The 23,491-nt window shown below is 46.7% G+C and overlaps 1 protein-coding gene across 1 annotated transcript in view; it reads left to right on the top strand.

The window, feature by feature from the left end:
• LOC111978116 (uncharacterized) overlaps positions 1-23,491 on the top strand; it is a 104,833-nt gene that overhangs the window by 68,517 nt on the left and 12,825 nt on the right. Inside the window, 7 exon segments of the mRNA XM_070448188.1 lie at positions 2,130-2,186; positions 4,026-4,063; positions 5,130-5,244; positions 5,371-5,429; positions 7,816-7,882; positions 9,035-9,042; positions 9,210-9,290. Coding sequence (XP_070304289.1) covers positions 2,130-2,186; positions 4,026-4,063; positions 5,130-5,244; positions 5,371-5,429; positions 7,816-7,882; positions 9,035-9,042; positions 9,210-9,290 — 425 coding nt within the window.

Genomic DNA, 23,491 nt, shown 5'->3' with positions numbered 1-23,491 from the left:
CAGATTGAGGGTAACGTGAGACCGACAGATTGAAGGGACGTGAGACAGACAGATTGAGGGACAGTGAGACAGAGAGATTGAGGGACAGTGAGAGCGACAGATTGAGGGACAGTGAGACCGACAAATTGAGGGACAGTGAGACCGACAAGATTGAGGGACAGTTGACGACGAAGATTGAAGGGAGCAGTGAGACAGAGAGATTGTGAGGGACAGTGAAGACCGCAGATTGAGGGATAGTGAGACAGAGAGATTGAGGGACAGTTATACAGAGAGATTGAGGGAACAGTGAGACCGACAGATTGAGGGACAAGTGAGCCCGACAGATTGAGGGACAGTGAGACAGAAGATTGAAGTGGACAGTGAGACAGAGATTGAAGGAACGTGAGACAGACGATTTGAGGGAACGTGAGACAGACAGATTGAGGGAACGGGAGACAGAGAGATTGAGGGAACGTGAGAGACTCTGTCTCACTGTCCCTCAATCTGTCTGTCTCACTGTCCCTCAATCTGTCTGTCTCACTGTCCCTCAATCTGTCGGTCTCACTGTCCCTCAATCTCTCTGTCTCACTGTCCCTCAATCTGTCTGTCTCACTGTCCCTCAATCTATCTGTCTCCCTTTCCCTCTCTCTTTCTAAATGTATTTTTCTCTCTGATTCTCTCTTTCTCCCTTTCCTCTTTCTTCATCCTATGTTGTGATCTATTCTATACCATATGTTGAGGTATGTCTAAATCTGAATGATGAATGTGTCTTCAGTTTCACAGGTTAATAGACATTTGTTTGAATCTCACCCACTAACACACACATCGTATCAACATCCTCATATCCTCTTATTATGCAAATGCATTGATTATTTCTCATTTAAATATTTAGTTACTGTGTATTTGTGTGTTTTCAAAAAATATGTCTAAAATCAACTACTTCTATTGGAAGTTTTTGAAAGATTTTTCAAACAACTTCTATAAATATCCTACTACACCCTTTCGGTTTGTTTACCAACTCATAGAAGTAGTAGAATAAGATATTGACTACTTTAAAATAGAGAGTCTACTGTCACAGATACAACGATGAGAAGTCTAACTCAGTCTTTGACCCTGCATCCTATTCTGTCAACCATCCTTTGATAAGATTCGTTGGATGTAACTGACTCTTCTAGTGAAATCTCCTTTTGATCCATCCTGTTTCCATTGACTTTTACAGTGTCTCTCAGCCATATGGAAAAAAGTCCCATACTTGGATGGAGTTGATGTAAATAAATGAACAAAGCAAAGTGATTATATACTTAATGTGTTTTCTAACCATTGTTTTTATGGCTTTCATATGTGTATTGTTCAGCGGCGCTGGCAGTGGCTGAAACAGGGTAGAAAAGGACCCACATGTGTTGTATTTCATTAATTATTTATCCTAAAAAAGATTGGGACTTTAGTTAATGTATAGCAGTTGCTGCTAGCTAAGTGTCTCTGTCATTGAAAGTTTGATGGACTGGGTCAGCTTGGAACAGGCATATTGTGTCAATTATGGGTAGAAAGAGTCACTTGGCCCATTTCTTTTATTGAATCAGTTGAATTGAATCATTTGAGTTGAATCATTTGAGTTGAATCATTTGAATTGAATCATTTGAATTGAATCATTTGCCGTTTTATTTATTGTTTGATGTGTTTATTTGTTTATTAAGATGCTTGTTATATTTGCTCTAGATGCAGTAATGAATGATGTGTTGTAATTAGGGAAAATATATAAAGATGTATATTATTCATGACTCTGCCATTAGTACATTTATTGTTGGATACGACATTGATCAACAATTACCATTGTTCTGGAAATATCTTTCCATGGGTTTCAGCTTCACATTACCACAGGATCATTAAATGATCAAAATGACATGTTTTTGAATGTTGCATGAATAATGACAACAAGTGATGATATGTCTGAGATCTGTCGTGCCAGTTCTAATTAAAATGGCATATGTCTCGCATTGAATCTACCATGAAGTATGCTGCCCCTATTGTTCCGCTGCTTCTTAGACTATTCCATCCCTCAATAACCGTTAACTCATGCTTCTTTTTCACCCTCTCTTTCTTTCTTTCTCTCTCATCCTGGGCTTCTTTCATTACTCTCCTCTCATCTTCAGAGACTAAGGTCAAGATAGATAATATCTATAGAAAACCCCCTATCTACAGACAGCATGGTACAGTCCACTCTCTTCCTCTACTTCATGGTCTAACTTCCTGGTCTGGTCTCTGCACGATGTGTCGCATGTCACCTGTCCCATATGCTCCTAGTAGAAATTGCCCGTAAACACAGATCTAGGATCAGCTTCCTCCTCCCAGATCCTAACTCTAACCATTAGGGGGGAACATGAAACTGATCTAAGATCAGTGTCTATAGGGCAACTTCATCCGATTCCTTTCTATATGACCCATTATTCTGTCCCATCTCCAGTCTTTTTCAACGGACAAGGCTTTAGAACTCAGGCAACAGAGTCTCTGCAACCAATTCAAGTAGCCATCTTGAAATGTGCAGTAACGTTGTAGCATAGTGGGCTCCCGAGTGGCGCAGCGGTCTAAGGCACTGCATCTCAGTGCAAGAGGTGTCACTACAGTACCTGGTTTGAATCCAGGCTGTATCACATCCGGCCGTGATTGGGAGTCCCATAGGGCGGCGCACAATTGACCCAGCGTCGTCTGGGTTGGCCGGGGTAGACCGTCATTGTAAATAAGAATTTGTTCTTAACTGACTTGCCTAGTTAAATAAAAAAATAAAAAAATATAGTGGTCCATAACACACTGAGGAGGTTAGGACCTTTTCTGCTCCCTGTCTCAACCGTAGCCATATACAGGGACACGTGATCTAGTGTCTAAATGTTGCCTGAGTGGAAAGCCTGACATGGAAAACCGAAATGGCCATATTCAATATTTTACAACATATTTTAATAATATTTGATTAATCCTTTTTTGTTTCTTACACCTTTGTGATTATGTTTCGGCTCATCTCTACATGTCTGACCGTACCCATCTGAGTAACTAATCTCTACATGTCTGACCGTACCCATCTGAGTAACTAATCTCTACATGTCTGACCGTACCATCTGAGCTAACTCATCTCTACATGCTGACCGTTACACATCTGAGTAACTCATCTCTACATGCCTGACCGTACACATCTGAGTAACTCATCTCTACATGCCTGACCGTACACATCTGAGTAACTCATCTCTACATACCTGACCGTACACATCTGAGTAGCTCATTGGTTCTACTAGTACATGTGTTATGTGTCCATTGTGATTGGTCGAGAACATGACTCACTTGGTGTTGTGGTGCTGATGGTGTCTTGGTCACTTCCTGTTCCACTTAACCCTTTGTGTATGTGGTGTTTCTGTTTGGTTTTTCTATGCGTGAGTGTGTAGATGCCCAAAATCCCTTAGAGTATAAGAATGCGTGTGCTGTATAATATTCTGGTTACACAGTGGATGATTATTCTACAGCTCTTCAACATCTACAATACATATGAAATATGACAACTAAATCACAGCCATATGTAGAATGTGACATTATTCTCAATTTATGAGTAACAGTTTTCAATTTAGTTTGTATATATTCTAGCAGGCATGAGCTCATGAACAAGAGCATGCATTTACGTGTTGTTTTCCTGCTTTAAAAATATATATATTCACCATCTATTCTCAGTAAATAGGCACACTTTCTGTCTCATAAACTGGCCATTTCAGCAAACTGTTTAGTGCTAGTTAAAATCATACCAAACATACTAGTAATAGTTAGCTATACAACAGTACTGTAACTATGTCATGACCCATTTGGAGATTCTGGACAGGCTGTCTCGTGATGATGATGCCATAGTGTGGAGTTGATTTATTGTAGGATGCAGTCTTTCTGTGCGTACTGTAATGTAGCTGGTAGACAGATGTGTGGTACGGCCCGGTACAGTAACTGTGATGTGACGGGTTCTACAGTAATGTACCGCAACAGGAGTGTGGTTTGTAACATAATGTATGACTGTTTTACAGCCTCTAGAACTTCCTGGCAAGAAGGAGACGACATCAAGGTGAGGCGTCTGTCCGACCGTTCGCCTGTCTGTCTGTCCGTCTGTCTGTACATCCATCTGCTCGTCTACTAACCTACACATCCATTTATTCATCCATCTACATACAGTATCTATCACTACATCCATCCATATATATACAGAATCTATCACTACATCCATCCATCTATATACAGAATCTATCACTAACAATCCATCCATCTATATACAGAATCTATCACTACATCCATCCATCTATATTACATGCATCTAATATCACACATCCATCATATATATACAGAATCTATCACTACATCCATCCATCTATATACCTATCTATCACTACATCCATCCATCTATATACAAATCTATCACTACATCCATCCATTCTATATACAGTATCTATCACTACATCCATCTATAATACAGTATCTACACTAACAATCCATCCATCTATATACAGAATCTATCACTACATCCATCCATCTATATACAGAATCTATCACTACATCCATCCATCTATATACAATATCTATCACTACATCCATCTATATACAGAATCTATCACTACATCCATCTAATAACAGAATCTATCACTACATCCATCCATCTATATACAGTATCTATCACTTACATCATCCATCATATACAGTATCTATCACTACATCCATCTATATACAAACTATCATACATCCATCATATACAGAATCTATCACTACATCCATCTATATACAGTATCTATCACTACATCCATCCATCTATATACAGTATCTATCACTACATCCATCTAAACAGAATCTATCACTACATCCATCTATATACAGAATATATCACTACATCCATCTAAATACAGAATCTATCACTACATCCATCCATCTATATACAGTATCTATCACTACATCATCCATTCTATATACAGTATCTATCACTACACTCCATCTATATACAGAATCATCACTACATCATTCTATATACAGAATCTATCACTACATCCATCTAAAACAGAATCTATCACTACATCCATTCTATATACAGTATCTATCACTACATCCATCCATTCACCCATCTCACTGTCTGTCTCTCTATGTAGACAAGGACCAGTTGGATGATCTTGAAGAGTGAGATAGACGGCGAGCCCCTCCCAGAGTACCTGCTGGACCCCAGGAAGTCTACCTGCAGCCTGCCCACTGACACCTCCCGGACCAGTGAGTAGCCAATCAGTGGTCAAACCTTACTTGACAGGCAGGGGCTCAACCAATGCATAAACTTTAGGTTAAACGAGTAGCAAATTAGTTTTTATAGATGACAGATATTTGTTTCTTTCTTTACAGACTTCCCATACAATAAGTGTGCTTCCCTGCCAGGATATGGAAGGAATGGCATATACAAGGTACGTTGTCGTACTCAAAGACTGTAAAGTGAACACAGGCTTCTATGATTGTGAGGAAAGTAACATTGTCCATTTCTATGTGACCTACTACTGACAGTACTGTGACACTAGTTCAGCAGGTTCACATCTCACTGCCATCGCCTCGTGTAGCGTGTCGAGTTCCATCATCGCAAGTCACGTACACTGTCTCTCTCTCTCCTTCATGAGGAATAGTACCCTTTACTCGTTTGATTCGATGTGTCCTTTTGACACTTGAAGATGGTGCCGACAGACATGGCAGCTCTGCTTCTAGCTCCTAAGAAACTTTGCAGTTTTTTTGTGATATTTCTTACATTATTAGCACAGAATGTTTTTTTGTGTTTCTAAATTCCCTTCTTTTACTTTTAGATTTGTGTGTATTGTTAGATATTGTTAGATATTACTGCACTGTTGGAGATAGGAACACAAGCATTTCGCTACACCCACAATAACATCTGCTAAATATGTGTATGCGACCAATCAAATTTGATTTGATTCCAAAAGAGTTCAGTGAGGTAATGGAAAACTCCCTCAAAAATGGAAATGAGGTGTGCCTGTCGCCATACCGACGGGTTTAGCCGAGCGTGCTAACGATTAGAACTCCTTTAAAGAGGGATGGTGATTGGTCTGTAGGCCTCTCTCGACTCGCCGCTCATTAAATAAGGTGCCGTGCTGATTGCTGTGAGAAGGACGTGCCAACTGGGTGCAGTGTTTGATTTAACCACCAGGTGGTAATGTTTATCGCCTTTTCTGTCATCGAGGGTGAGTGAGTGAGTTATGGCCGAGGGAAAGTGAAGTTCCTGTCAAAAAAAGGCTGTATTGGTCTGTGTGTCAGTAGTTGAGCTGATTTTCTATCCTTACGTCCTGTGTCCTTTTCTCCAGGATCACTGAGCTAGCAGCCTTATGATAGTTGAAAGCAATAGATGTAAACCTATACATTAGATGTTAACCTATACGGGGTGGCAGGTAGCCTAGTGGTTAGAGCCTTGGGCCAGTAACTGAAAGGTTGCTAGATCGAATCCCTGAGCTGACAAGGTATTTATCTGTTGTTCTTCCCCTGAACAAGGCACTGTTCCTCGGTAGGCTGTCATTGTAAATAAGAATTTGTTATTATCTGACTTGCCTAGTTAAAGAAAATAAAAACAATAGTATTGTTTCAGTTGTAAGATGTGATTAGGAAAGGAAGCTATTTCAGTGTATTGACATACAGCCCTTGACTTATCAACACAGGAAGGTTGGGTGTTTTTTAAAACTTTTGGACCGGGAAATCATGTTTTACAGCTTTCTTATCAGATTCCATGTAGGCCTATCACTCGTTACCACTGACTGTACAGATGGACAATAACAGAAAGGGTTATGATGGTTGTGCTACCTCTGACGGGGTTTAGTCTAACCTTAATGGTGTGTTATTGCAGCGGATGTGTTTGTTGAAGTATGGGTTTGGGGTAGACAGAGGGGTGAAATAGTTGAAAGTTTAGCAGGAAATGAGAATTGTGGACCGTATCAGACCCCAGTAGCGTGTTACACTGAATACGTTAATTCTGCAACCGGATTGGCTGTTACTCCTCACCAACCGATGCCTGTGGCAGCTGAGGCAGAGACAATATATGGCTATGATGGAGGGGGGGGGGCTAAAGGAGTAGTCCACTATTTTACAACTTGATGTTAGATGGCTCCTCACCCTGAAAGGAGTCTAGGGGCCAAGAGAAACTGTAGTCCAGGGTTCAGTGTATTTTAAACAGGTACAGACATCACCTAATTTCAGCCACCACAAGATACATGGAACTGATGGGGGCATGTGAGCATGTTCTAAAAAATGATGTTGAAAACACCTGAAATCAATTCAAATCAATATGTATCACGTCCGTTGATTTACTGAGCTGAGAAAGGAGAAGTTGCTATTCTGAACGTCTTCCTTTCTGCCCTGAGAAACACCAGAGATTCAGTTACATTGAGACTGGGACCTGAACCAAACCAGAACGAATGCACTGTAGCCTACAGGAAGCTAAGCCAGTTCCCCTAAACTCCATCAATACATTGTAATATTTCTGAAACAAGATCAGAGTCCGTGGGAGAAGTCTACAGTCAGTCTGCAGTAGAGAATGTGTGTGAGTAAACCTCCCTGTGATTATAGCGACCTTCAGACAGACATATTTTGTATCATTTCTCCTCGACCCGAAGAGAAAAGGAACGCAGAGAAAAACGAATCTGCTCTTTGTTACTGTACGGTACAGTAAACGCATGATGTCTGGAAACTGTCAAATATGACCAGATGGAGTTAGGTGTTTTGACCTTGTCTGTTTTTAGTCTAAACCGACTCTGTGTATGTGTGTGTGTGTGTATGTGTGTGTGTGTGCGTCCTCCCCAGGAGGTTGCCGACCATGTTGAGGTTGACCCAGACCAGCAGGACTCCCATAGCTGGGGAGGAATGAGAGGTAGGACCTAGATCTACAATACTAGATCTGTTAGCTCATTGATGCCATGTTGAAAAAGGTTGACCCTAGATCTACAATACTCCACATACAACACCCGTTCTGCCAGTCACATTCTGTTAAAGGTCCCGAAGCACACACATCCCTGGGCCGCTTGTCTTTTCAGTTCGCTGCAGCTTGCGACTGGAACGAGCTGCAACAAACACTCAAACTGGACAGTTTTATCTCAATCTCTTCATTCAAAGACTCAATCATGGACACTCTCACTGACAGTTGTGGCTCCTATGCGTGATGTGTTGTCTCTACCTTGCCCTTTGTGCTATTGTCTGTGCCCAATCATGTTTGTACCATGTTTTGTGCTGCTACCATGTTGTTGCCATGTTGTGTTGCTACCATGCTGTGTTGTCATGTGTTGCTGCCTTGCTGTGTTGTTGTCTTAGGTCTCTCTTTATGTAGTGTTGTAGTGTCTCTCTTTATGTAGTGTTGATGTGTCTCTCTTTATGTAGTGTTGTGTTGCCTCTCTTGTCGTGATGTGTGTTTTGTCCTATATATATAATTTATTTTATCCCAGCCCCCGTCCCTGCAGGAGGCGTTTGACCTTTTGGTAGGCCATCATTGTAAATAAGAATTTGTTCTTAACTGACTTACCTAGTTAATTTAAAGTTAAATAAAAATTTAAATAAATGAAATGCACTTTTAATGGGAAGCAGTTCAGGTGGACGAGTTTTCACTCAAGGATGCTGAAGCCACATCCTTTTGCCTAATGAGTTACATCAGTGTGACGTTCACCGCTGCAGAGCTGTCTGCCCCAGCATGCTCCTGCTGTTCCTCAGCCAGAGAGCACACACAGTGCCAAGCCTGTAAAAGCATACTTTCACAGAGTCTGTGTGGGGGGGTGTGTGTGTTTTGTGTCAGTGGGAGAAAGTGGGTGCCAGGCTTTTTTAAAGCCTTTGACGTACTGAGCTGGAACACAATATCTCATAAGTTATTAAAATAATCACTTTCATTTGCACGCATCTATGATTTTATTTGTGCTGTAATTGATTTGCTCTTTTATGGTAGTTTTCATACTGAAATAATTACACAGTCATTAATCTGACATTTCTCTCTCTGTTTCTCCCTCTTTCTCCCTCTCTCCTTTTCCTTCTCCTCCAGAGTACAAGGTAAGGGTCAGTGTTTCACATCATGTTAGCGTCATGTGTTTGGCAAATACAGTTTGATGTCTTTGGCTAAATCTATTGTAGATGACATTATCTCTCTACCCAGGCTGGCTGTAGTGTTAAATAGTTGACAGCGTGTGTTTTTTCATGTGTGCATGTGTTCCTTCCAGGTGTACCCCTATGCGGTGCTGTCTGTGACCCACAGGGTGAGGGTGAAGCTACCCAGAGATGTGGACCGTACCAGACTGGAGGTGAGAGGCCATCATATTTATTTCCCTCCCCCCCTCCCTCCATCCTTCTTTATTTCTCTCTCTGCCTCTATCTCACTCTCTACCTCAGCACTTAGGGCAAAGGGCTGAAAGAATAGATATTTTCTCTAGCTCCCCCCCGCCCTCTTTTTCCGCCTCTTTGTATTCCTACTCCCTCCCTCCCTCTGTCCTGTGAGACTCCAGCCTCCAGTCCTGTGGTGATCTGGTTCCCATCCTACAGGGAGACTGAGACAAGCTCTTACACAGCGCTCCAGAACCTCAGCGTGTGTGTTCTCACCGCCGTCTCATCACGTTGTCCCAATGTTGTGAGAGTAGCGTTGTGGCAACGTTGACGGCCTGCTCCTCTAGCATCACACTGACTTATAAACTAGTGATTTATCATGCTGTGTATCACCCCTAAACTTCCACCCTGTGTGTGTGTGTGTGTGTGTGTGTGTGTGTGTGTGTGTGTGTGTGTGTGTGTGTGTGTGTGTGTGTGTGTGTGTGTGTGGTGTGTGTGTGTGTGTGTGTGTGTGTGTGTACATTATGATGATGATGGCGCCGTTTTACGGGCTCCTAACCAACTGCTATTTTTATTTATTTTTCGCATTGTTTGTAACTTATTTTGTACATAAAGTTGCTGCTACCTTCTCTTATGACTGAAAATAGCTTCTAGATATCAGAACAGTGATTACTCACCTCAAACTGGACAACGTTTTTTTTTTATGAGTCTAACGCAAAGAATGCACATCTTCCCCGGCTGGGTTGTCCGTGCATCGGCAGACCAGAACAGCTACGTCTGGTAAGACGAGGGGTGTGTGTCTCTTTGTCAATAACAGCTGGTGCACGATGTCTAATATTAAGGAGGTCTCGAGGTATTGCTCGCCTGAGGTACAGTACCTCATGATAAACTGTAGACCACACTATCTACCAAGAGAGTTTTCATCTATATTTTTCGTAGCCATCTATTTACCTCCACAATCTGATGCTGGCACTAAGACTGCACTCAACAAACTGCACTCCACAAGCTGTACTACACCAGCTCTGATGCTCGTCGGATGTGGCAGGGCTTGAAACTATTACGGACTACAAAGGGAAACCCAGCCGCGAGCTTCCCAGTGACATGAGCCTACCAGACGAGCTAAATGTATTTTATGCTCGTTTCGAGGCAAGCAACACTGAAGCATGCATGAGAGCACCAGCTGTTCTGGACGACTGTGTGATAACGCTCTCCGTTGCCGACGTGCGCAAGACCTTTAAACAGGTCAACATTCACAAGACCACAGGGCCAGACGGATTACCAGGACCTGCACTCAGAGCATGCGTGGAACACCTGGCAAGTGTCTTCACTGACATTTTCAACCTCACCCTGACCGAGTCTGTAATACCAACATGTTTCAAGCCTACCACCATAGTCCTTGTGCCCAAGAAAGCGAAGGTAACCTGCTTAAATGACTACCGCCCCGTAGCACTCACTTCGGTAGCCATGAAGTGCTTTGAAAGGCTGGTCATGGCTCACATCAACACCATCATCCCGGAAACCCTAGACCCACTCCAATTCGCATACTGCCCCAACAGATCCACAGATAACGCAATCTCACTTTCTCACACCTATGTGAGAATGCTGTTCATTGACTAAAGCTCAGCGTTCAACACCATAGTGCCCTCAAAGCTCATCACTAAGCTAAGGACCCTGGAAATAAATACCTTCCTCTGCAACTGGATCCTGGACTTCCTGACAGGCCGCCCCCAGGTGATAAGGGTAGGTAACAACACATCCGCCACGCTGATCCTCAACACTGGAGCCCCTCAGCGGTGTGTGCTTAGTCCCCTCCTGTACTCTCTGTTCACCCACGACTGTGTGACCAAACACGACTCCAACACCCTCATTAATTTAGCTGACAACACAACAGTGGTAGGCCAGATCACCGACAACCATGAGACAGCCTATAGGGAGGAGGTCAGAGACCTGCAGTGTGGTGCCAGGACAACAACCTCTCCCTCAATGTGAGCAAGACAAATGAGATGATCATGGACTACAGGAAAAGGAGGGCTGAACATGCCCCCTTTCACATCGACGTGGCTGTCGCGGAGCGGGTCCTTGGTGTCCACATCACTAACAAACTATCATGGTCCAAGCACACCAAAACAGTCGTGAAGAGGGCACGAAAACACCTTTTCCCTCTCAAGATTTGACATGGGTCCCCAGATCCTCAAAAGTTTCTGCAGCTGCACCATTGAGAGCATATTGACCGGTTGCATCATCGTCCGTGGGGTGTGGATGGATTGCAACTGCTCGGCATCCGACCATCCGGCGCTACAGAGGGTAGTGCGTACGGCCCAGTACATCACTGGGGCCAAGCTTCCTGCCATCCATCTCCTTTGGCAGTGTCAGAGGAAGGCCCAAAAATTTGTCAATGACTCCAGTCACACAAGGCATAGACTTTTCTCTCTGCTACCACACGGCAAGCAGTACCGCAGCGTCAAGTCTAGGTCCAAAAAACTCCTTAACAGCATCTACCCCCAATCCATAAGACTGCTGAACAATTAATCAAATGGCTACCCGGACTATTTACATTGACCCCCTCCCCTATTTACACTGCTGCTACTCGCTGTTTATTATCTATGCATAGTCACTTTACCCCTACCTACATGTACAAATTACCTCGACTAACCTGTATCCCCGCACATTGACTGGGTACCGTTACCCCCTGTATATAGCCTGGTTATTGTTATTTTATGTTTTACTTTAGTTTATATAGTCAATATTTTCTTAACTATATTTCTTTAACTGCATTGTTAAGGGCTTGTAAGTAAGCATTTCAAGGTAAGGTACCTGTTGTATTCGGCGCATGTGACAAATAGAATTTGATTTGATTTGATGCACGCATGTTTGTGTATTCTATTGGTCTCATTTCAGTGGGTTTAGAATATCTCTACTGGTGTGTCACTGTCCACAACAAATCACATACACTAATGTTCAAAAGTTCGGGGTCACTTAGAAATGTCCTTGTTTTTGAAAGAAAAAAAATGTTGTCCATTAAAATAATATCAAATTGATCAGAAATACAGTGTAGACGTTGTTAATGTTGTAATTACTATTGTAGCTGAAAACAGCTAATCCAAGTTCATAATTTTAAAAGGCTAATTAATCATTAGAAAACCCTTTTGCAATTATGTTAGCACATCTGAAAACTGTGGTGCGGATTAAATAAGCAATAAAACTGGCCTTTAGACTAGTTGAGTACCTGGAGCATCAGCATTTGTGGGTTTGATTACAGGCTCAAAATGGCATGAAACAAAGACCTTCCTTCTGAAACTCATCAGTCTATTCTTGTTCTGAGAAATGAAGGCTATTCCATGCGAGAAATAGCCAAGAAACTGAAGATCGCATACAACGCTTTGTACTACTCCCTTCACAGAACAGCACAAACTGGCTCTAACCAGAATAGAAAGAGGAGTGGGAGGCCCAGGTGCACAACTGAGCAAGAGGACAAGTACATTAGAGTGTCTAGTTTGAGAAACAGACGCCTCACAAGTCCTCAACTGTCAGCTTCATTAAATAGTACCTGCAAAACACCAGTCTCAACATCAACAGTGAAGAAGCGACTCCGGGATGCTGGCCTTCTAGGCAGAGTTGCAAAGAAAAAGCCATATCTCAGACTGGCAAATAATAAAAAAAGATTAAGATGGGCAGAAGAACACAGACACTGGACAGAGGAACTCTGCCTAGAAGGCCAGCATCCCGGAGTCGCCTCTTCACTGTTAACGTTGAGACTGGTGTTTTGCGAGAGAGAGAGAGAGATCATTGTCCTCAGTACTCCCTGTTCTCAGTGTATTCTACACACACACACACATGCGCGTACAAGCACACATCCCCATGGTGTGTGTACCATGTTGCATTCATCTGATGTGATGCCAGCAGTGCCTTGCCCAGATTCCTCCCTTCTCCGCTGTAGATGCCTGGTCGATATAAAAACCAGGTGATTGACCATCACACCATGACAGCTTGTGTCTAATTTACAGTCGACATTGCCATGGAGACGCATAGGCTGGAGTCGATCTTTAACCTTGTTGCCAACTTAATACTTTTATGATCTAGCTGTTAATGTTTTTGTCCTTGGGCAAAATCAATGCCATACTGTGTTTTTGTTCCATTGTATAATTCTGACATTTTGGGAGAATGTTATAGAGTGTTTTTAATGCGAACCCAGCTGGGATCGGACCGAGCGGTTGTTAGGAGGAAGGTTTCTGAGGCAAGGGATTTGATTTGGTGTGTTAAACCTAATGATAAAACGCACACACACCTGTGACCAATACAGTTCTCATGTTGAACACAATAGGTTTTGGGTCTCATTTCACATAGATTGTAGAATGAGGTCTGATAGTTAAGAAAGCTGCCTAACCAATACTTGGCTAGTGTCAGTGCTTATGGTTAACACTTTGGGTGTTAAAATATGTCTGACTGTAGGTGTTACTGTCACGCCCTGGCCTTAGTATTCTTTGTTTTCTTTATTATTTTAGTTAGGTCAGGGTGTGACATGGGGTTAGGTTTGTGTTTTTGTATTGTCTTGGGTGGTTTGGAGTGTCTAGGGGGATTTGTTAGAGTGTATGGGTTTGTGTTGAGTGGATGTGTCTAGAATAGTCTATGGTTTAGTGTATGTGTCTAGTATAGTCTATGGTTGAGGGTAGGTGTTTAGAAAAGTCTATGGCTGCCTGATTTGGTTCTCAATCAGAGACAGCTGGTCATAGTTGTCTCTGATTGGGAGCCATATTTAAGGGAGCCATAGGCTTTATTTAGTGAATGTGGACACAGGACCCGCTCCGCGCAGCCACAACGCGTCGAATTGAGAGACGGGGACTGCTCAGCCTCCCTGTTTACTGCATCTGTAGTCCCAATCAATCTTCATTTGTCTATGCCTCTGACATCGCGCGAGGATTGCCAGTTTTGTCTGAGCACATCAGTCTCTGCTCTCCTAATAGGCTTCTCGATGGTTGTCGGTGATCTTTGTGCTGCCTACACTGTTGTTGTTCAGCTAAATTAATGAGGGGTGTTGGGGTCTGTTCGGCTCACACAGTCGTGGGTGAACAGGTAGTGGAGGGATACCACACCCGTGGGCTACCATGATGAGATAGCGTGGCGATGTGGTGTTACTCCTTTCCTGGGGCGCCTGTCAGGAAGTCAGGATCCAGTTGCAGAGGAGTATTATTCAGTTCCTTGATCTTAGTGTGAGTTTTGAGGCACTTGGTGTGAACGTGAGTTTAGTCATGAACAGATTCTAATAGTTGGAGAAAGTGAGAAGATTGCATATGGGACTGTGGCGGACCAGTATTGACGATGGTGGGTTCTATGGGTTTCCGGATGATGTGTGTTTGACTGTGAGCCATGACAGCCTTTCAAACACTTCAATGCTACGGAAGTGATGTACGGCGGTAGTATTTACAGGACCGTTCCTTTCTGGGCACAAGTGATAGGGGGTAGGCTTGAAATGTGGTATTAAGACTCGTAGGTGGGTTGAAATTCCAGTGAGAACTTGCAGGTGTTCAGCTCTCTGAGGCAGTCCTGATAATCCGTCTGGCCCTAGGTCTTGTGAATGTGACTGTTAAGTTTGCGCAGTCGGCACGGAGGAAGCGTTATTCACCAGTCGTCGAACAGTGGTGCTTCATTGTGCTTCAGTGTTGCTTGCCTCGAAACGAGCATAAATACATTTTAGCTCGTTGGTAGGTCATGTCATGGGGAAGTCCGCGGCTGGGTTTCCCTTTTAGTCGTATAGTTTCGCCTTGCCAATCCGACGAGATCGAGGTGGTGTAGTCGCTTGTGGGTGCGTTTTGTTGAGTGCGTTTGGTCAGCTCAGATTGTAGAGTATAGATGGCTCACGAAAATTAGATGAAACCTCTTTGGTAGATAGTTGGTCTAAGTTCACACATACTATGAGATGCCATGAGGTTACTGTACCTCCAGGCAGCAATACCTGACTATGTATAGGATGTAACGCACTGTAGGCCTGACGCCGCTAGACGCTGGGACTTAAGAAACCCTTGAATCTCCCCGCGGGCACTAACACTCAAGCCAGATGTATGTAATAGACACACCTACCATAGCCCCAAGGTCATCCATCATTAGCTCGTTCACTCTAGACCTCATTAATTATGGCGACCGCCGACCCATCTCTCACAAAATTCTAGGGCACCGATGCAGTATTAATCCTTCTCCGCCCGCCCCTCAGATCTGCTTCCCAATCTCCCAATGCAAACCCACTGACTGACTCACTCGCATGCCAACTACTTCTGACCTTTTAGCCCGCTATTGTGATAGCGGGTCCGTGCCAAGACTTCACTCAACGCGCTCTTGCTAGACACCACCTGTCTGAATTTCCTTATGCGCGCTGTGAATGGCACCAGCGATCGTGCTCGATCATACGGCGCTGCCGGTCTTGCACGAGTCAACCAAATTTTCAAATAAACATCAGACCACTCGCGCCAGAGACACTCCAGCACTGCCCCGATCTACCAGCACATTATCTCACCTCTCCGCTCATGAAGTCATCGCTTCATCTACATCGATACGTCCCTTTGCATCATACGCTCCGCATCCCAATTCACCTGAGTTATCCCCATACAAAAACAGACGCCACTGAATACGTTCGTACGTACGAAACATTCGCTCCAGTGACTACGCTCGTCCACAATTTGTGACCTTTCGCGGCCGGGCCACCCCACCGCTCCGATCTCCTCTGCGCCAGCATGTCACTTACAGTGACCTTGCGACGGTCGGCACCCTATGAGAACACCCTCGTAATACTCAGCTAAACTTGCTGCGATCAGGTGTATGCTAACCCTCAGCGACTGCCTCCCAAAAGCTATGTCCTGAGAGACTCTCCTGTTCTTGGTACTCTCTATCTATCACATTCTCAAGCATACCCGCTCCCTGCGACTGCCCATCGTAGAAGCTACTTTTCAGTGATTCTCAATTTGTCAAGTGAAGAACAATCTGGTGCGAGCTGATGGTCCTAATATTTTAAGTAGGTCTCGACGGTATTGCTCGCCTGAGTACAGTACCTCAATGATAAACTGTTGAGACCCACCACTATCTACCAAGAGTAGTTTTTCATTCTTATATTTTTCGTAAGCCATTCTATTTACCTTCCACAATCTGATGCTGCGGCACAAGACTGTCACTCAACAAAACAACTGCCACTCACACAAGCTTACTACACCAGCTCTGATGCTCGGTTCTGATCTGTGGCAGGGCTTAAACTAATTACGGACTACAAAGGGGAAACCAGCCGCGAGCTTCCATGTACATGAGCCTACCAGACAGAGCTAAATGTATTTTGCCTTGGCGCTTTCGAGGCAAGCAACACTTGAAGCATGCATTGAGAGCACCAGCTAGTTCTGGTACGACTTGTATAACGCTCTCAGTTGGCCGACGTGCGCAAGAAACCTTTAACAGGTCAAACATTCACAAGACCACAGGGCCAGAACGTCATATACCAGGACCGCACTCAGAGCACATGCGGTGAGCAACAACCTCAAGTGTTTCACTGACATTTCAACCCACCCTGACCGAGTCTGTAATTACCAACAGCGTTGTTTCAAGGCCATACCACCATTAGTCCTCTGTGCCACAAGAAAAGCGAAGTAACCTGCGTTAAATGACTAACCCGCCCCGTAAGCACTCACTTCGGTCAGCCATGATGGTGCTTTTGAAAGCTGTCATGGCTCCACATCAACACCATCATCCCGGAAACCCTAGACCCACTCCAAATTCGCATACCTGCCCCCAACAGATCCACAGATAACGCAATCTCACTTTCTCACACCTATGTGAGAATGCTGTTCATTGACAAAGCTCAGCGTTCAACACCATAGTGCCCTCAAAGCTCATCACTAAGCTAAGGACCCTGGAATAAAACCTTCCTCTGCAACTGGATCCTGGACTTCCTGACAGGCCGCCCCCAGGTGATAAGGGTAGGTAACAACACATCCGCCACGCTGATCCCTCAAGAACTGGAGCCCCTCACGCGGTGTGTGCTTAGTCCCCTCCTTACTCTCTGTTCACCACCTGTGTGACCAAACACGACTCCAACACCCTCATTAATTTAGCTGACAACACAACAGTGGTAGGCCAGAAATCACCGACAACCATGAAGACAGCCTACCTAGGATGAAGGTCAGAAGACCTGCAGTGTGTGCCAGGACATACAACACCTCTCCCTCAATGTGAGCAAGACAAATGAGATGATCATGGACCTACAGGAAAAGAGAGGCTGAACATGCCCCCTTTCACATCGACTGAGCTGTCGCGGAGCGGGGTCCTTGGTGTCCACATCACCTAACAAACTATCATGGTCCAAGCACACCAAACAGTCGTGAAGAGGCACGAAAACACCTTTCCCTCTCAAGATGTTGACATGGGTCCCCAGATCCTCAAAAGTTTCTGCAGCTGCACCAGTGAGAGCATATTGGACCGGTTGCATCATCGTCCGTGGGTGTGGATGGATTGCAACTGCTCGGCATTCCGACATCCGGCGCTACAGAGGTAGTGCGGTACGGCCAGTACCATCCACTGGGCCAAGCCTTCCTGCCAATCCATCTCCTTTGGCAGTGTCAGAGGAAGCCCAAAAATTTGTCAATGACTCCAGTCAACACAAGGCATAGGACTTTTCTCTCTGCTACCACACACGCAAGCAGTTAACGCGCAGCGTCAAGTCTAGGTCCACAAAAACTTCCTTACACAGCATCTTACCCCCAATCCATAAGACTGCTGAACAATTAATCAAATGGCTACCCGGACTATTTACATGCGACCCCTCCACCTATTTACACTGCTGCTACTCGCTGTTTATTATCTATGCATAGTCACTTTACCCCTACTACATGTACAAATTACCCGACTAACCTGTATCCCCGCACATTGACTGGGTACCGTTACCCCCCTGTATATAGCCTGGTATTGTTATTTATGTTTACTTTAGTCTATATAGTCAAGATTTTTCTTAACTATATTTCTTTAACTGCATTGTTAAGGGCTTGTAAGTAAGCATTTCAAGGTAAGTACCTGTTGTATTCGGCGCATGTGACAAATAGAATTTGATTTTATTTGATGCACGCAGTTTGTGTATTCTATGTGTCTCATTTCAGTGGTTTAGCAAATTACTTACTGGTGTGTCACTGTCCACAACAAATCACATACACTAATGTTTCAAAAGTTCGGGGGTCACTTAGAAATGTCTGTCTTTTGAAAGAAAAAAAAATGTTTCCATTAAATAATATCAATTGAGTCTAAATCAGTGTAGACGTTGTTAATGTTGTTATTACTATTGTAGCTAAAACAGCTAATCCAAGTTCATAATTTTAAAAGGCTAATTAATCATTAGAAAACCCTTTGCAATTATTTAGCACATCTGAAAACTGTGTGCGATTAAATAAGCAATAAAACTGCGCCTTTAGACTAGTTGAGTACCTGAGCATCAGCATTTGTGGGTTTGATTACAGGCTCAAAATGCATGAAACAAAGACCTTCCTTCTGAAACTCATCAGTCTATTCTTTTCTGAGAAATGAAGGCTATTCCATGCGAGAAATAGCCAAGAAACTGAATCGCATACAACGCTTTGTACTACTCCCTTCACAGAACAGCACAAAACTGGCTCTAACCAGAATAGAAAGAGGAGTGGGAGGCCCAGGTGCACAACTGAGCAAGAGGACAATACATTAGAGTGTCTAGTTTGAGAAACAGACGGCCTCACAAGTCCTCAACTGTCAGCTTCATTAAATAGTACCTGCAAAACACCAGTCTCAACATCAACAGTGAAGAAGCGACTCCGGATGCTGGCCTTCTAGGCAGAGTTGCAAAGAAAAAGCCATATCTCAGACTGGCAAATAATAAAAAAAGATTAAGATGGGCAGAAGAACACAGACACTGGACAGAGGAACTCTGCCTAGAAGGCCAGCATCCCGGAGTCGCCTCTTCACTGTTAACGTTGAGACTGGTGTTTTTGCGAGAGAGAGAGAAGATCATTGTCTCATACTTCCTCTGTCTCATGTATATTTACACACACACACACATGCGCTACAAGCACACATCCCCATGGTGTGTGTACCATGTTTATTGCTTCATCTGATGTATGCCAGCAGGCCTTGCCCAGATTCCTCCCTTCTCCGCTGTAGATGCCTGTCGATATAAAAACCAGGTGATTGACCATCACACCATGACAGTTGTGTCTAATTTCAGTCGACATTGCCATGGAGACGCATAGGCTGGAGTCGATTCTTAACCTTGTGCCAACTTAATACTTTTATGATCTAGCGTTAATGTTTTTGTCCTTGGCAAAATCAATGCCATACTGTGTTTTTGTTCCATTGTATAATTCTGACATTTTGGGGGAATGTTATAGAGTGTTTTAATGCGAACCCCAGCTGGGATCGGACCGAGCGGTTGTGTAGGAGGAAGTTTCTGAGAAGGATTTGATTTGGTGTGTTAAACCTAATGATAAAACGCACACACACCTGTGACCAATACAGTCTCATGTTGAACACAATAGGTTTTGGGTCTCATTTCACATAGATTGTAGAATGAGTCTGATAGTTAAGAAAGCTGCCTAACCAATACTTGGCTAGTGTCAGTGCTTATGGTTAACACTTTGGGTGTTAAAATATGTCTGACTGTAGGTGTTACTGTCACGCCCTGGCCTTAGTATCTTTGTTTTCTTTATTATTTTAGTTAGGTCAGGTGTGACATGGGTTAGTTTGTGTTTTTGTATTGTCTTGGGGTGGTTGGAGTTCTGGGGATTTGTTAGAGTGTATGGTTTGTGTTGAGTGGATGTGTCATAGAATAGTCTATGGGTTAGTGTATGTGTCTAGTATAGTCTATGGTTGAGGTATGTGTTTTAGAAAAGTCTATGGCTGCCTGATTTGGTTCTCAATCAGAGACAGCTGGTCATAGTTGTCTCTGATTGGAGCCATATTTAAGGAGAGCCATTAGCTTTAGGTATTTGTGGGAAATTGTCTAGTAGAACGTTTGTAGCCTGTATGTATGTGCACAACGTTGTAGCTCCACGGTCGTTTTGTGTTTGTTAGTTGTATAGTGTTTTTGTGTCGTGTTCATCTTCGTGGTGTTAATAAAAGGAAGATGGCTTATTTTCCAAATGCTGCGTTTTGGTCCGTCTCTCAACCACACGATCGTACAGAATTTCCCACCAAAGACCAAGCAGCGTGTGAAACGGCAACAGGACCCACCTACACAGGATTTCTGGAGATGATGGAGACGAATTGGATGGAAAGGGACCTTGGCTCAACCTGATATGAGGAGGCAGCACGGAGGCAAGGCTGGAAGCCGTGAGTACTACCCAAAATTTCTTGGGGGGGCTAGAGGGTAGGTGGGCCAAGGGCAGGTAGGAGACCTGCGCCCACTTCCGAGGCATAACCGTGGGAGAGCGGGGGGAGGAGTGAGCGGGGCGAGGACACCGTGTGTACGGGCGGAGGGGGGTAGAGCGCAGGGTGTCGTCGCGGGTGTACGTGTGCAGGTAGGGGCCAGTGCGGGGGTGTATTGGGGGTCCACTCCCGCAGCTGTGAGGCGGTAGGGATTGGAGCATTGGAGCCAGAGTGCCATGAGAAGCCGGTCGGTGACCTGATAGCCGTGGGGCGACCGGAGTGACATCTCGTCGGGGCCGGGGGCGTTAACATGGCCGACCAGGCGCTTAGCGCGAGTGGGTTCCCCGGGTGTCGCGCGTACATACCCGGGTGCGGGGTTATGGGTGCGCACGCTGTGCCGCGCAGCGGGGGGGTCGGGGCGACGGGGAGCATTCAACCAGGGGTAGGTTGGCAGGGCTCAATGCTCAAGTGGGAGCATGTGGACGCGCTGGGCGACGGTCCGGGTGGGATTTTCCGGCGCCACCTGCCCCGCCCCATCCTTGTGGGGGTCCACCGGCCGAGGTTGCCAGACAGGCCACGCCCAGGCTTGTCACAGTTGTGTCTCCAGAGGCCCGTGTTCGTCCTGCCAGCGCACTGCGGGTCAATGGTGAGGGGGGCGGGGGAGGGTGCTGTCTGCCAGGGCCCGATGTACCACGCAGTGGGCGCGTACAGGCCAGCGGCACCAAGGCCTCCTGGTATGTGTCGCCAGAGTGCCGTGGTGAGCGTGCGCTGTTGCTGGCTGGCCCGCGACACTAGCCTGAGTATGTCGGTGTCCCAGCCCGGGTAGCAACAGTTCGGGGGCAGCGACGCCACTAGCCTAACGTGTGCGGTTCCAGGGTCCAGTAGTGGCCCTGTTCCTGCGTCCCCCGCACTAGGCCCTGAGGGATGGCGGTGTCCGCCAGCCGGGTACGAGCGGCAGGTGTCCGGGGCACGCGGAGCGGGCACCAGGGCCTACAGTGGCGCCTCAGGGGCCGGCTAGAGCCATTCCGGTCTCGCTCCAGGACGCCAGTGCTGAGCGCATCCGTCGTGCGCCGAGCCGCCATGCGGAGCCATCCGTCTCGTGCGCGCGCCATCTGAGCCGAGTCCGTGCGTGCGGTCCAGCGGCCATGCTTGAGGCCATCGTCGTGCTCGCAGCGCGCATCGGAGCCATCCGTGCTGCTCGCCAGCCCGATCTGAGCCGATGCCGTCGTCTCGCAGCGCCATCTGAAGGCGAGCCGGGTCTTCCGCGCAGCGGCCATCTGGAGCCGGGGCCCGTCGTGTGCGCGCGGGAGCGCGTCAGAAGCCCGTCGGTCGAGTCAGGAGCCGGGCTAGAGCCGTGTCGGTCGAGTCGAGGATCTGCGCAGAGCCGGCGCGAACCAGACGAGATCTGCCAGCAGCGGCGGGCCGAAACCAGACGAGGGATCGGCGCAGAGCGGCGCACCAGACAGAGTCTGCGCGAGAGGCCGGCGCAACCAGACAGGAGTCGTGCGCCAGAAGGCCGGCCAGGACCAGACAGGATCGTGGCGCAGAGCCGCGGCGAAGCCAGACAGGAGTTCTGGCCAGAGCCGGGGCAACGCAGAACAGGATCTGCCAGAAGCCGCCAAACGCAGACGAGGAGTCTGCCTCGAGAGCTCGGGGCCAACCAGGACAGATCTGGCCGAGGAGCCGCCAGACCAGGACAGGAGTCTGCCAGAGCGCGCGCAGGCGAGCCATGAGCAGGGCCAGTGCCGGCCGAGGGGCGCGAGCCGGATGAGCAGCCAGGATCGCTGGGCCAGCGAGCCATGAGAGCAGCCAGAGTCGCCAGAGGGCGCAGGCCGAGAACAGCCAGGATGCGGTCAGGCCGAGCCGGGGATTGAGGGCAGCCAGAGATCCGGTCAGGGCCAGCCGGAGGTGAGGCAGCCAGATCCGTCAGCCAGAGCGCATGAGCAGCGGCGATCCGTCAGCCAGCGGGCATGAGGGCAAGCCAAGGATCCGTCAGCCAGCCAGTGGAGCAGCCAGATCCGGTCAGGGGCCACGCGGGGATGAGCAGGCCAGGGATCGGCAGGCCAGCCGGGATGAGCAGCCAGGAGTCCGTCAGGCGCAGGCCATGAGCAGCCGGATCCGGTCAGCCAGCCATGAGCAGCCAGGATCGCGTGCCAGCCGAGCCGGAGAGCAAGCAGGATTCGGTCAGCCGGGCCGAGGAGCAGCCAGATCCGTCAGCGCAGCCATTGAGCAGCCGGAGATCCGGGCGAGGCCGGGGCGCATGAGGGCCGGTCCAGCCAGGATCGGACGCAGTGGCCCGCGTCCAGCGCAGGATCCGCCAGAGGGCCGGGGGCACGAGCCAGGGGATCAGCCCTTCAGTCCGGAGCTTGCGCGTACCTTCATCGAGGCTGCCCGTTATTCTGGGGCATGTCCCTGGTGATGCGCTGGTTGGGCTGTCCGCTTATGCGCTGGCTGTTGCCCTTCATCCTGGTGCGGTGGCCTGGGGGGGGTATCCTGGGGTGGCTGCCCTTATCGCTGGGTGGGCGTGGCCGCTGGTGGGTGAGTCCGGGGGGGGGGGGGGGGGGTACTGTCCGGCTTAGTGCCGGGAGGCTACTGTGGGCCCTTATCGGCTGGTGCTCCCCTGTAGTCCCGGGGTGCTGCCCTCGAGGTCGGGTTGGCTGGCCCTTATTCCAGGGGCTAGAAACGCGGGTCAGTACTGAATAGGTGTGGTGAGGGGACCAGCGAACCCGCTGGCCGGAACACCGCCGCCGTGGCGAGGGGAAGCCAACCCCAGAACCCATCCCCTAGACTATGTGCTGTGCGCCCGATTCGCACCTTAAGGGGGGGGTTA

This window comes from Salvelinus sp. IW2-2015, linkage group LG18 (genome assembly GCF_002910315.2).
Source record: "Salvelinus sp. IW2-2015 linkage group LG18, ASM291031v2, whole genome shotgun sequence".
In the NCBI taxonomy this organism is placed as follows: Eukaryota; Metazoa; Chordata; class Actinopteri; order Salmoniformes; family Salmonidae; genus Salvelinus; species Salvelinus sp. IW2-2015.
This window is presented reverse-complemented; position numbering and strand designations above follow the sequence as displayed.